The sequence below is a fragment of the Pleurodeles waltl genome, chromosome 12 (assembly GCF_031143425.1).
Source record: "Pleurodeles waltl isolate 20211129_DDA chromosome 12, aPleWal1.hap1.20221129, whole genome shotgun sequence".
Lineage (NCBI taxonomy): Eukaryota > Metazoa > Chordata > Amphibia > Caudata > Salamandridae > Pleurodeles > Pleurodeles waltl.
The window spans coordinates 365,191,845-365,204,538 of NC_090451.1; the positions used below are offsets into that span (position 1 = coordinate 365,191,845).

The 12,694-nt window shown below is 46.6% G+C and overlaps 1 protein-coding gene across 1 annotated transcript in view; it reads left to right on the forward strand.

Moving 5' to 3' along the window:
• Window positions 1-12,694, forward strand: part of VPS35 (VPS35 retromer complex component) — a 361,777-nt gene that overhangs the window by 123,329 nt on the left and 225,754 nt on the right. Inside the window, exon 4 of the mRNA XM_069216632.1 lies at window positions 52-175. Within this exon, the coding sequence (XP_069072733.1) occupies window positions 52-175 (124 nt within the window). The remainder of the gene's footprint in view (window positions 1-51; window positions 176-12,694) is intronic.

Genomic DNA, 12,694 nt, shown 5'->3' on the forward strand with positions numbered 1-12,694 from the left:
AGCAGTGGTGCAAATGCATTTTTCATTGTATAAACCTTAATTAATAAACAGACATGGCCATTTCAGATGAGTTGCACTACCTGGAAGTCTACTTGACTGATGAGTTTGCCAAGGGGAGGAAAGTATCTGATCTATACGAGCTTGTGCAGTATGCTGGAAATATCATCCCACGACTGTAAGTAGCATGCTTAGCATATGCCTTTGCTAGATGCAAGAATAAGACTCTAAATCCTACATGTTGCTCAGTGTTTTTCACATGCAAGTGTGTTGTATGACAGAACTTGTTTGCAGTTTGCTTACAGTTACACTAATTGACTTCTTAAATCACAAAATAATAATATTGAAGTACTTGAGAAATAATTATTTGCCCTCTGCGTTTAATCTAGGTATTCCTGTGTAGTAATTACCTACATCCGACTGTATGTGTGGTCTTGTATTACTGAACACACTCCTGGGTGATGTTTCATTGGGATAGTACTTCCTGGGTTATCCCTGATTGCCATGGAATCTTTCAGGTGAATGCCCAAGCAAAATACCCTCCTCCGTTATCTTTCACAGTGATAGCCCCTACAAGTTACTTTTCCAGTGTTACTGCCACCTTTGGGTTAACTTACTCTGCTGTTGTCACTGTGATGTTCCTGTCTCTCTTGAACGATCTTCCAACCTTGTATTTTCTTGTTGACAGTCTTGTACAGTGCTTGTCCTAGGTGGTCTACTACTGCAGTCAACTGTAATAACTGCCAGGAAGGTACTATAGAATTAGACTGTTAGATTGTGAGATGACAAGAAGGAATTTGTATTTAACTAGCACTGACAGGCCAATGTTCTGACATAAAATGAAGTGGTCTACTTTATTTACACATTGCTTTCGTAGTTAAAGTGCATTTCATGATCTTTAAGAAAATGTTTACATACACCTTCCTGCTCTTCGTGCTTTACTCATTACAAGGCATCACCTTCTGAGACAGTTCACGTAGATTTATCATCTTGAAAGAGAGTAGCTGCTTATCTTTCCTTCAAGAAAGTGCACAATATATGAATGCAGTTTTTCAATTTAATGTAAATTTATCCTTTATTTTCTTTGATCCGAAAAAACAGATACCTCTTTGCTCCTTAAATTCTAGTCTATTACTCCGGTATGCTTTTCACATCCATTTCTTTCAGGCATATGTTAGTTTGTGTAATTAAAGCTATTTTAATGTCTTGCTTCAGTGGATTAAGTCTTCCTGCATCGCGCTGGCCACTTTTTGTAGTGATGAATATTCTGTGAATGATTCAAATCTGTTAGAACTCTACACTAGCATTGTATATCTGCAAATCTTATTCTGCCATGACACCACTATCTGTTGTAGCATCTCATTTACCGACTCTTGGGCTCCGCATCATATCAGTTTGTCTGTCTTGGAACAGGGCTGAGTTCAGTGTACTGTGGGAAGAAAGAAATAAGAGGTTCTCTTGCACTGCTTGTTTCATCATTCATGCAGAAGAATCTGGAATCAGAGGACGCGTAATGTAGATGTTTGTCATTTTATGCAGATGGGACACTAGCTTTATGGGTTCACACCACGCACCCAGATGTCAGCCTGATTTCAGAAGCACACATGAAAAAGCTAGTGACATGTATCCTAGTCAGTGGTGGGATGGATGAAGAAGGGCGATTTGTGAATATTGAGCATCGTTTGAGAAAGTAAGCAGAGTAGGTTTAGTGCAACATTCACTAAATAGGCGAAAGCCTTCATAAGATGCTGAGATCTAGTAAGTGGTCCTACTCTGTGAGTCAAATGTACTGGAAGCATGAGCTACTGCAAACGGATTAGAGTCCTGATTTGTTACCATGTTAAGATGGCCTTCGCTCACTCACTGTTACAGTGGGCTGTCTGTATGTGGTTCAGGAATTTAAGTAAACATATGATATTGTCGTATCAGTATTCTTTTGAGTTTTACAGTTTGTGTGCTTATTACATTTTTTAAAAAGTTCCCCATATTTTTCCTTCTTTAAGTTTTCAACTGGTTTTGTTGTGGTCTGTGTTAGCTGACTTGGTAAGAACAATTTACCTATAATAATGAGACAGAAATAGATTGTTCAGTCACTTTTTTGCTTCCTTTAGTTGCACATAAGAATGTAGACAGTGGGCACTTGATTGGTCTAAGGTGAGGTTCACAGAAGTTATCCCAGCTATGTGATGAGAAGTGATTTCAAACCCTAGGCGAAAAGGAATGTTGTAAACTATTGAGAAGAAACCAAAATAAGCTCCAGATAATGCAGCAGTTTTGTGTCGAAGCTGTAAAAGTACAGCACATTAGTAGCCCTGCGTACATATTACATAAAGGGAGTAGAGTGAGCCCTTGTTCCAGTTTCCTGAACCACCTTGGTATCAAAGAAGAGGGCTACAGATTCTTGTGCAGGCCCTTCTATGTTATGTATCATGTCACTGCACAGCTTGCACTGGTGTGATCATGAGCATGGGTTCCTTCATTTATATGGAACTTCTGCTGTATTACACTCATAGGCCCAACGCCAAAGAGCTTATCAGGAGACAGACTGATCATGTGCCACACTGAGATTGTGCAGTCAGTGCTCCCCCAACATACTCTATAGGAAGGTGAAACGGGCCCCAAGGGACTGCCCCAAGCAACTCAGTTATGCTTGTTGTCCGTACCTTTTCCTTCTCTTTTCCACTCGTCTGCGCCTTTTCCTTCTCTTTTCTGCTTATTGTCTGCACCTTTTCCTCTTCTTTTCTGCCAGTCTTCCGCACCTATTCCTCCCCTTTACTGCTCGTTTTTGCTCTGCTTTTTCTGCTCTTTCTCCTCTCTTCCCCATTTCCCTCCTCCTGCCGTTTCCCACCTCCGCCACTCAGCGTCCCACCATCCCCCAGGACCTACTTAATGGAGGCTGCAAGCCCATCTGCACCCGTCCGTGCTCCGCACCAGGAACCCTGGCCCTCCAGCCACCTACCACTACTTCACTGAGGAGCTCAGCGCCTTGAACCCTGGGCACCACAACAACTGCTGCACCACATCAACTTGTGCTGCACCACATCACCTTGTGCTGCCAAAGGACCCTTCACCTGCTGAAATTGCTGCTTCTCCTGCAGCACCGAGCCGCCAGGTCACATAGGACCCTGCGCTGCACCCACCAGAAAGGCCACAGTCAACCTGGAAACCCCTCAGATGGATTCAGCTCAACATCCAATCCCTTTGCAAATAACCCACAGAAATCAGGGACACCATCACCGCCCTCTCACCAGATGTCGCCTTCATCACTGAAACCTTGCTAAATGCCTCCTCAAACCCCAACATCGGTGCCACAACACCCGACGGCTACAAGATCATACACCGAAACCGCACCAGCAAACACGGCGGGGGCATCACACTCGTATTCAAGAACACCATTTGATGCATTGCCACCAACGACGACACCTCAGCTTTCTCGGAACACCACAATTTCCAAATACAAACTGATGTCAAAATTACCCTAAGAGGCTCCTGCATATACAGACCCCCAGGATCCCGACCAGCCTTCTGTGATGCCATCCCCAACATCATCGCACCACTAGCCATCAACTACAGCTACTACATTCTACTTGATTACCTCAATTCCATATTGATGACCCCAACGATGCCAACTTCTCCACCCTCCTTGAGAACGTCAGCAACATAGGCCTCACCGAACTAGTCAGTGTACCCACACCCGAGGCCACATACACACTCTACCCCCTCTTCATCTCCAGTGACAGAGTCCGCTTCAGCCACGTCACAGAACTCTCCTGGTCTGACCAAAGCATCCTCCACTTCACCATCGCCGACGCCAAACACACTACCACCAGGAAACACAGAGCAGACTACAGCAACTGGAGCAGAGTAACTGAATCACAGTGGACGCAGGCCCTCAGCTCATCCAAACCCAATTCCCCATCCGACCTCAACCAGGCCCTCCTGAACTTCTCCTCCTGGATCACTGAATGTGCCGACTCAGTTGTCCGCTTAACCCAGCCAGAATCAACAAAACCTCTATAAACACAAGCTGGTACACTGCAGAGCTCAGAGCCACCAAGCACAGCTGCTACAAACTCGAGAAACAGTGGCAATCCACCAGGAAGCCCTCCGACAGACTGCCCATAAAGCAGGCCTCGGCAAATACCACCACCAACTCAAGGAGGCAAAGAGAGTGGCCGTCATGACACACATCGACTCAGCATCCAACCGTACAAAAGAAATCTTCATGATGGTCAAAGAATACTCCAACCCAGGAGCCATAGAGAACAACATCCACCCCTCCCACAAACTCTGCAACATCCTCTCAGACTACTTCCACAGCACGATTGCCACCATCTACAACAACTTCAACCTACAATCTCCAACCTCAGCTCTTTTGCCACCCTCCGCTTCACACACTCCAGCACACCAACAGCATGATCTTCACCTGGGCACCGTTCACCACTCAATCCTCCTCATCTGGAAATCAAACCCCTCCTGAAAAACCCTCCGCTGACCCCAACGAACTCAAAAATTACCAACCCATCTTTCTGCTCCCCCCACACGGCCATCAATCAGCAGCTCACCAGCTACCTGGAAGAAAACAACCTACTAGACAACTCCAGATTAGGTTTCTGTTCCAACTGCAGCCCTGAGACTGAACTCATCAACGCCACTGATGACATCAGAGCACTCCTCGACTATGGGGAAACTGCTGCCCTAATCCTTCCATACCTGTCCACCACGTTTGACTTCATCTCTCAGCACACCCTCATCAACATACTTCACAGCATCGGAATACAAAATGAGTCCCTCAAATGAATTGCCTCCTTCCTGAAAAGACGTACTTATTGCGTTCGACTACCCCCTTTCACCGCCGCATCCAAGAGAATCATTTGCAGCTTACCCATTCTTTTCACCACCTACATGACCCACCTGACCGACCTTGCTAGATCCTGTGGGCTCAACATCATCTCCTATGCAGACGTTACTCAACTGAACCTCTCACTTACTGAAGACCCCTCTACCACCAGAACCAATATCTGCAACGTCACGACCACCGTAGCCGACTGGATGAAAACCTTACTGCCTGAAGCTCAACTCTGACAAGACGGAAGTCCTAATCTTTGGGGAAAAACACCTCCATATGGGACCATAGCTCGTGGCCACTCGGACGCAGACCTACTCCAATGCTTACAGACCACGCTTGCAACCTTGGCATCATCCTCAACAGTTAGCTGACCATGAAGTGACAGATCATCACAATTGCCTCCTTCTGCTTCCACACCCACTGCATGCTCCGTGGAATCTTCAGAAGATCCCAGCCAACATCAGGTAAACCATTATCCAGGCCCTGTCACAAGCCACCTCACCTACAGCAACACTCTTCAGGCTGGCATATACTCCCAGGTCCTTAGGAGACTACAGACAGTACAGTATGTCACCACCAGACTCATCCTAGACCTTCCCAGGCGCACCCACATCACTCCCCATTTCAGAAAGGTCCACTGACTCCCAGTCCAGAAGAGATGTCATTTCAAGCTTCTCAGCACGCCTACCGAGCCCTACGTGATCAAGGACCAGACTACATAAACCACTGGCCACACTTCCACCAACCCACCAGACACCTGCTCTCTTCCCCTCTGGCCTTAGCGCATACACCCAGAATCTGGCGAAGCCACAGTGGCAGCTGCTCTTTTTCCTACATCGCCCCCAAGGCCTGGAATGACCTCCCCCCTCTGGACTGCATCTTTACTGGCAGACTTCAGAACGGTGCAAAGTAGAGTGCAGTGGTGCAGATTAGAGTGCAGTGGCCTAGAGTGGAGTAGTGGCATAGAGTGCAGAGGAGGGGAGTGGTTTAGGGTAGAGTGGTGTGGAATGCAGTGGCATAAGTGGTGCAGATTAGAGTGCAGGAGCATAGAGTACAGTGGTGTAGAGTGCAGTGGCATAGAGTAGAGCACTGCAGACTAGAATGGCGTTGAGTGCTGTAGAGTGACAACTATACTATCATAAAGTGCAGTGGTGCAGAGTGCAGTGACATAGAGTGGTGGAATGGTGCAGAGTTGAATAGTGTAGAGTGAAGTAGCCTAAAGTAGGGTGGTGCAGAGTGGAGTAGAGCAGCGCAGAGTTGAGTGTCAGAGAGCATAGGGGTGAAAATTAGAGGCTAGACTGGTGCAGAGAACAGTGGCGTAGAGTAGAGTGGTGAAGAGAAAAGTAGTGTGCAGTGGCCTAGAACAGAGTGGCATAGAGTGCAGTGGCGCAGAGTAGAGTGCAGTGACGTAAGAAATAATGTTGCAGCGTCCTTTATTTGGAAGATACATGAAACCAAAGTCACACTTTGTAGTACAAGGATAAGTTAATTCTGTGCGACAACAACATACAGGGCTGGGGTGTGGAAGGGAAAAGAAGCAACACTGATGGGGGCGGGTGGGTGAGAATAAAAGCCGTATGGATGGGGATATGGTAGACGGACTGAAAACGCAAGCACTCATATGGAGTGTTTGAACAAAAAAAGTAGCTCCAAAAGAACAGGAGCAGTTGATGGACAAAAGTACTTGGTCCATGCTCCAGGGTAGGGCCAAAAACAAGTAGAGTTCATGAAGCTCACATGTCATGACAAACGAGAGCGAAGCAAATGATAGCGACCCTGATGCTAGCAAATGGTAAGCAGGCCTCAAGAAATCTACTTGCCCATTTTCTTTAAAGAGTCAGAATTTATCAGGGCGAGCTGTTTTTAGGTCCTTCTGGTCCATTCTGGCGAATTGAGAAAGAACATGTGTTCTGTTCACTCAGAAAATGAATGAGCACCAAAGATGCCTTGGTTTTATCTTGTCACATTTGCTCTGTGTTCAGAGACAGAGGTCAGCTTATATTGCTGTGGATTTTATCTTGGAAGTTGGTGTTTACTTTTTTGCCCATGACTCAAACCTTAGAGGATTTTGTAAAGTGAACTGTCTGACATTCGTTCTGTATTGTTTGTGAATTGAAAGGCGGTAGGGTGACAGTTTTTTCTAACACAATATTTAAAGGGCTTTTAAATTAGTTGTACAAACATTTTGAAATCTATTTCAATAGTCATGAAAGCACAGGTTTTGTAAGTATTTTCTGAAAAAAAGATTTTAATGAGATAAAAACAAATCAGAACACTTGGGGATGTGGAAATTATGAATATGTTTGCGGAAACCCAATTGTCAGAGTTTGTCTATACGCTATATAGTTTTATCAGTAAAGCTGTGTGTGAGTGGGACCATTTGTGGCAATTTCAAAGGAAAATGTCCTGCTTGTAAATAACAGCCCACTATCTCATCATGCTTAAGTAATACATTTATTACAAGTAAGTGTTCTATACATGAACTGAGAAACATTTCTGCCTCTGCTCTGATGACAAGGCTATATGTGACATCAGAGGCAAGTCAGGGGTCATGTTTATCCTATATGTGGGCTAGTTTCTCGTTATACATGGAGAAAATGTTTAGGCTGTTTAATCAATCAAAATGTTTTTTGTACAGCAGAAATGCTGACCTTGCATATTTGTCGAAGCTCTAACTTGTGGTAACGAAGAAAAAGGTGGCTTTGTAAAATAAAATATTTACCTAGAACCACACAATTGGAGGCCACTTTAAGGCGTGAAGTACATTGCAGTTAGGTTTGTAGATTATTCAAGTCACTAGTCATGCAGGTTTAGTAAAATTTTAAAGAATATTTGAGGCCTGGTAAGCTATTGGTGAGCTGTAAGCCCACTGTATTTACACAAAAGTCTTGTAGAAACAGCGCATGCGCTATCAAGTCAAAATCTACAAAAGGTGAGGGAGCACAAATCGCACAGGACAAAAGGAATGTACTATTAAAAAAAAGGGGGGGGTCTTCCCAGAAGTTAAGCAGTACTTTCACCCCATAACAACCCTAGCTGCTTTTTGCTGACACCCATAAGAGGTAGAAGTTTTCTTTCAATCTGACCACCCCACCTCCGGAGTGAACGGGGCATAAAAACTCCTAGACCTAGGAATAGGTTGCCTGCCCCCTTACAAGAGCGTCCATGTTTTCTGGAGCAGAAAGCCCACTAGGCAGAGAAGATTATTATTAGTCTTCTTTTTTAGGAAAGAAATGATAGGGTGGTGCTGCGCACATTGGCATCATGCATTACCTCCATCCCTAACGCCCATACAATCTATATGTCACCGCCCTTGGAATCATATTAGGGAGTTCACCTCATTCTGCCAATGTTTCCCGAGAGAAGGGGTTTAGATGAAAGTTTACTGCACCCATATTTAAAAAAATAAAATAAAGAGGTGATAGCAGCCTACATTTGGCCATCCTTTCCCGTGCCATAAACTCCAAATGTTTTGGAGGATTCCCTCCACCCCCCCTTGTACCCTTGGAGGAGGAAAGCCACTGCTATGCCGGGGATGCTAAAAAAAAAAAAAAAATTGGCCAGCCTGTCTGGCCCTCCATAGTATCACTTCTCTGTCTCTGTAATTTAAAAGGTGTGCTTCCACTGGCTTTTGGGTTCTAACCCACAGGGGGAGTGGCATGCTGTTACACCTTGGTTCCTTTCCACTTCATACAAGTTTGAAAGGCCTTGCAATGCAACAGTTCATTTTAAATCATTCTTCAGGTTAGTCACTGTGTCAGGGCCTCATTTTTCCTGCAGATCCACAGTATGTAAGTTCTTGCGTCAGAAACATTCTTTAGAATCTTCAGCTCTATACTCCAGAAAGCATAAGCTTTTTCATACAATTTTTTATCTCCACTAGTAGTTTGATGTCTTCCCTTTTGACCCTCTGAGCCCGCTTTCTGTGGTCATTTTGCAGAAGGCTGAGGCTTATAAACACTGAGTTAAATGTTAATTTCCATTGCTTCTCTCATGGATGCAATAGATTAAGATATTTTGCCTGATTTATCCAGAGGAGGATTAGGTTCTGCAACATCTACATTTGTTGTTGTGGGTAAGGCCTTGTTAGATTGTATTAGGGGTGATGTTGGGGGCTTCTTGTTTTGGTCCTGAGTGTTGTAGGACATAGGCTTGCCTGTTTTTTAATGGATCCGGACTGGCACACACCGGTCATGCCACTGTGACCTTCCCCAGTGTTGGTCCCAACGCTGATGCGCCAGGTGGCATCAGCCCCATTGTGATTGCCAAATCCATCATGGAGCCAGAGCTGCGTTGACTCACACCTATTCAGGTGCTGACAGGATCCTTGTGACCTAGGTCGGTGCTTCAGCCTTATTTTGAAGAGCTTGGCCTAGGTCACTTGACCCTCTAAATACCAGTGAAAAGAAGGGAAACGGACTGGTGTGAGGAACTCTGTGATGCCAGTGCACTGGAAACGCACTAGATACTGGCATCTTTCTCCACCAACCTGGCTACGGAGGAGGGGGTCTATCTATGCTATGGTGGTGGAGATGGCGGTTGACGTCCTGGACCTCGAGTTGCCCTCAGTGGCAGTCAAGACCAACATCTTGATGGAGGTGCTGCACCCTGGAGCTTCTTCCTGTGAACCACTGCTCCCTTTCAACGAAGCCCCTACTGTCCCCCTTCTGGGAACCTACTGGGAACATGGTCCAAGCCCAGCACAGGGACTCCTGTGAATAGGACGATTGCCCACCACCACCGCCCTGCCCCAGAGGACCCAAGTTTCCTAACCCAACACCCTACCCTGGACAGCTTGGTAGTCCAAGCTTCCACTCCCCATGGCACATTCTCTGCCGCACCCCCAGACAGGAAATACAAGAGGCTGGATAGCTTTGGTAAGTAAATGTTGTCTTGCACCAGCCTTGCATTGTGGTCAGTAAACACTGTATGCTTATTGGGCTGCTATCCCCACACACTGTGGGGTGCAGTTGTTCAAGTGCTGCCACAGGTCCCAAGGGCTGTTCTCTCCCAAGCAGTCAGCTAGGAGAAACACAGCTAAGTTCACTGTACCTTGTGATTTGGATATGACAGACACACTGGGCAGAACGGTTTCCACGACTCTGGCACTCAGACACCATGCCTGGCTGAGAACGTCTGGCTTTTCAGGGGATGTCGAGGCTTCCCTCATGGACATTCTCTTTGATGGCACTCTTCTCTTCAGAGACAATGCAGACTGGGCACTGGAGCACTTTAAGGATTCACAGGCTACGGCCGAGTCTTTGGGCCTCTCAGCTGCCTCACATCATCCCCAGTCTGCCTTTACTGGCTACAAAAGGGGCTTTCAACTGCACCAACCCTATCCCAGCCACTGGCCTGTACAGGATTCCTATTTCCACATCCTCGTACTGCCTGCCCACAGATGTTATTTGCGGTTCACGGTAGGCCACAACCACTTTGTTTGTTGTGCTCCCCTTTGGCCTTACCAGTGCCCCTTGGGTGTTCACCAAGGTGATGGCGGTGGTCGCAGCTCATCTGCGCAGATCAGGGGTGTCAGTCTTCCCCTATCTTGATGACTGTCTGCTGAAGGCTGGCTGGCCCCAGGCTGTCGTCGCCCACCTCCAGAATACGGCAGACCTCCTGCATACGCTGGGGCTCACTTTAAACGTGCCGAAGTTAAAAAAAAAAAAAAAAAAAAAAAAAAAGTGCTGAAGTTACAACTGACTCCCTCTCAGACGTCCCTTTCATCAGAGCTGTTCTGGACACAGTGCATTGTTGGGCTTATCCACCCGAGTGGCGAGTCCAGGATATTCAGGCTACGATACTTATGTTTTGACATCTATCCTAGATTGCAGTGATACTGCCTCCTGCATCCTGCTGCTGACACATGCCAGGTGGCATTTGCTGGCTCTGCAGTGGAACCTGAAGTTTCAGTGGACGCAGCATCAGCGTAATCTCCACGCCATGGTCCAGATCACAGAGGGAACTGCAAAGGACCTGCAGTTGTGGCTAACCTACCACAATTGGGTCTGAGACAGACCCCTCTCCTTTCCCCAACCAGATCTCTTAGTAGTGACAGACGTTTCGCCCCTGGGATGGTGCTACCACCTGAAAGAGGTGGAGATAAGAGGACTCTGGTCTCCGGCGGTCTCTGGCCTCCACATAAATATGCTGGAGCTCCGTTTATTCCCACAGGCATTGAAAGCCTTTCTTCTCTCCATCAAGGGAAGGCTAGTGCAGGTGTTCACAGACAATACCACCACCTTGTGGTACTGCAACAAATAGTGTGGGATGGGGTTGTGGACTCTGTTAAGAGGCTGTGCGTCTCTGGACATGGCTGGAACAGCAGGGCTAATCCCTGGTGGTTCAACATCTGGCGGGTTCTCTGAGCGCCAGAGCAGACAAGCTCAGTAGTCAATGTGTAGCTGATCATGAGTGGTATCTACACCTGGAGGTGGCACAATGTCTCTTTCAGCAATCGGGAAAGCCTTGGTTAGATCTGCTTGCCTCTGCCGAGAACACACAATGTGAGCAGTTTTGTGCGCTAGAGCTTCCAAGGTAGCTCTCGCTTGGAGACGCTTTTCATCTTGAGTGGAGCTCAGGCCTCCTGTACGCCTTTACGCCCATACCACTCCTGCCCAGAGTTCTCATGAAGATCAAGACTGACTGGGCCCAAGTCATTCTTGTGGCTCCAGTCTGGGCACAGAGTGTGTGGTACCCCGAGCTTCTGAACATGAGTGTCAGTCCTCCGATCAGGCTGCCCTTTCAGGGGATCCTCTGTCGCAGCAGCAGGTGAGTCCTGCACCTAAACCTGTCATCTCTCTGACTTAATGCATGGAGATTGTACAGCAGCAGTTGACAGCTTTCGACCTTCCTCTGAAGTCCGCAATGTTATACTGGCAGCCAGGCATCCCTCAACCAAAGTGGTATACTCCTGCCTGTGGAAGAAATTTGTATCATGTTGTACAGAAAATTCCATTGTTCCCCTTTTGGCTTCCCTTTCTGATATTTTGCTTTTTATCCTTGCCCAGCAGGGCTCTGCTTTGGGCATTCTGATGGGTTATCTTTCTGCTCTGTCTGCCTTATTGTGGCTGCCTGACCAACCCTCTTTATTGAAGTCCCTAATGTAAATAGATTTCTGAAGCACCTTGTGCATATGTTTCCCCCTTCTTATTTTATTATGCCTCTGTGGGACCTTAATTTGGTCCTCACTTTCTTGATGTATGCTCCTTTCGAGCCCCCGACAATTGTCCCCTCGTGCTCCTCACAATTAAAACAGCATTCCTCGTCGCCATTACATCTGCCTGGAGGGTGAGCAAGCTGCATTCTTTATCTATCAAACCTCAGTTCTTCTCAGTTTATCCAGAAAAACTGGTGCTTTGCAGTAGGGTTCTTTCCTGCCAAAAGTGATAACCCCATTTCATGTGGGCCAATCTGTGGCCATGCCCACCTTTTACGTTCCTCCTCATCCCTTTAAGGAAGAAGAGCCACTCCACCATCTGGACTTAAAAAGAGCGTTGTTGTTCTACCTTGATTGAACAAAAGAGTTCTGGGTAGACCACCAACTCTTCGTAGAGTATGTTGGAGCAAAGAAGAGTCGGGTGGTGTAGAAATGCACCATCTCTCAATTGTATTGTTCTCTGCATCGAGATATGCTACGCACTGGGGAAAAAGCAGCCTCCTGAAGGCTTGCGGGCTCATTTAACCAGAGCTAAAGCTGCAACCACTGCGTTAGTACGTGAAGTCCAAGTCCTGGATACCTGCCAGGCAGCAATGTGGGCTTTCCTGCACGTTTACCAAGAATTACTGCCTTGACAGTCAGGTATGTAGAGGCAGCATTTTGCCTGTTCGGTCCTGCAGGACTTCCTA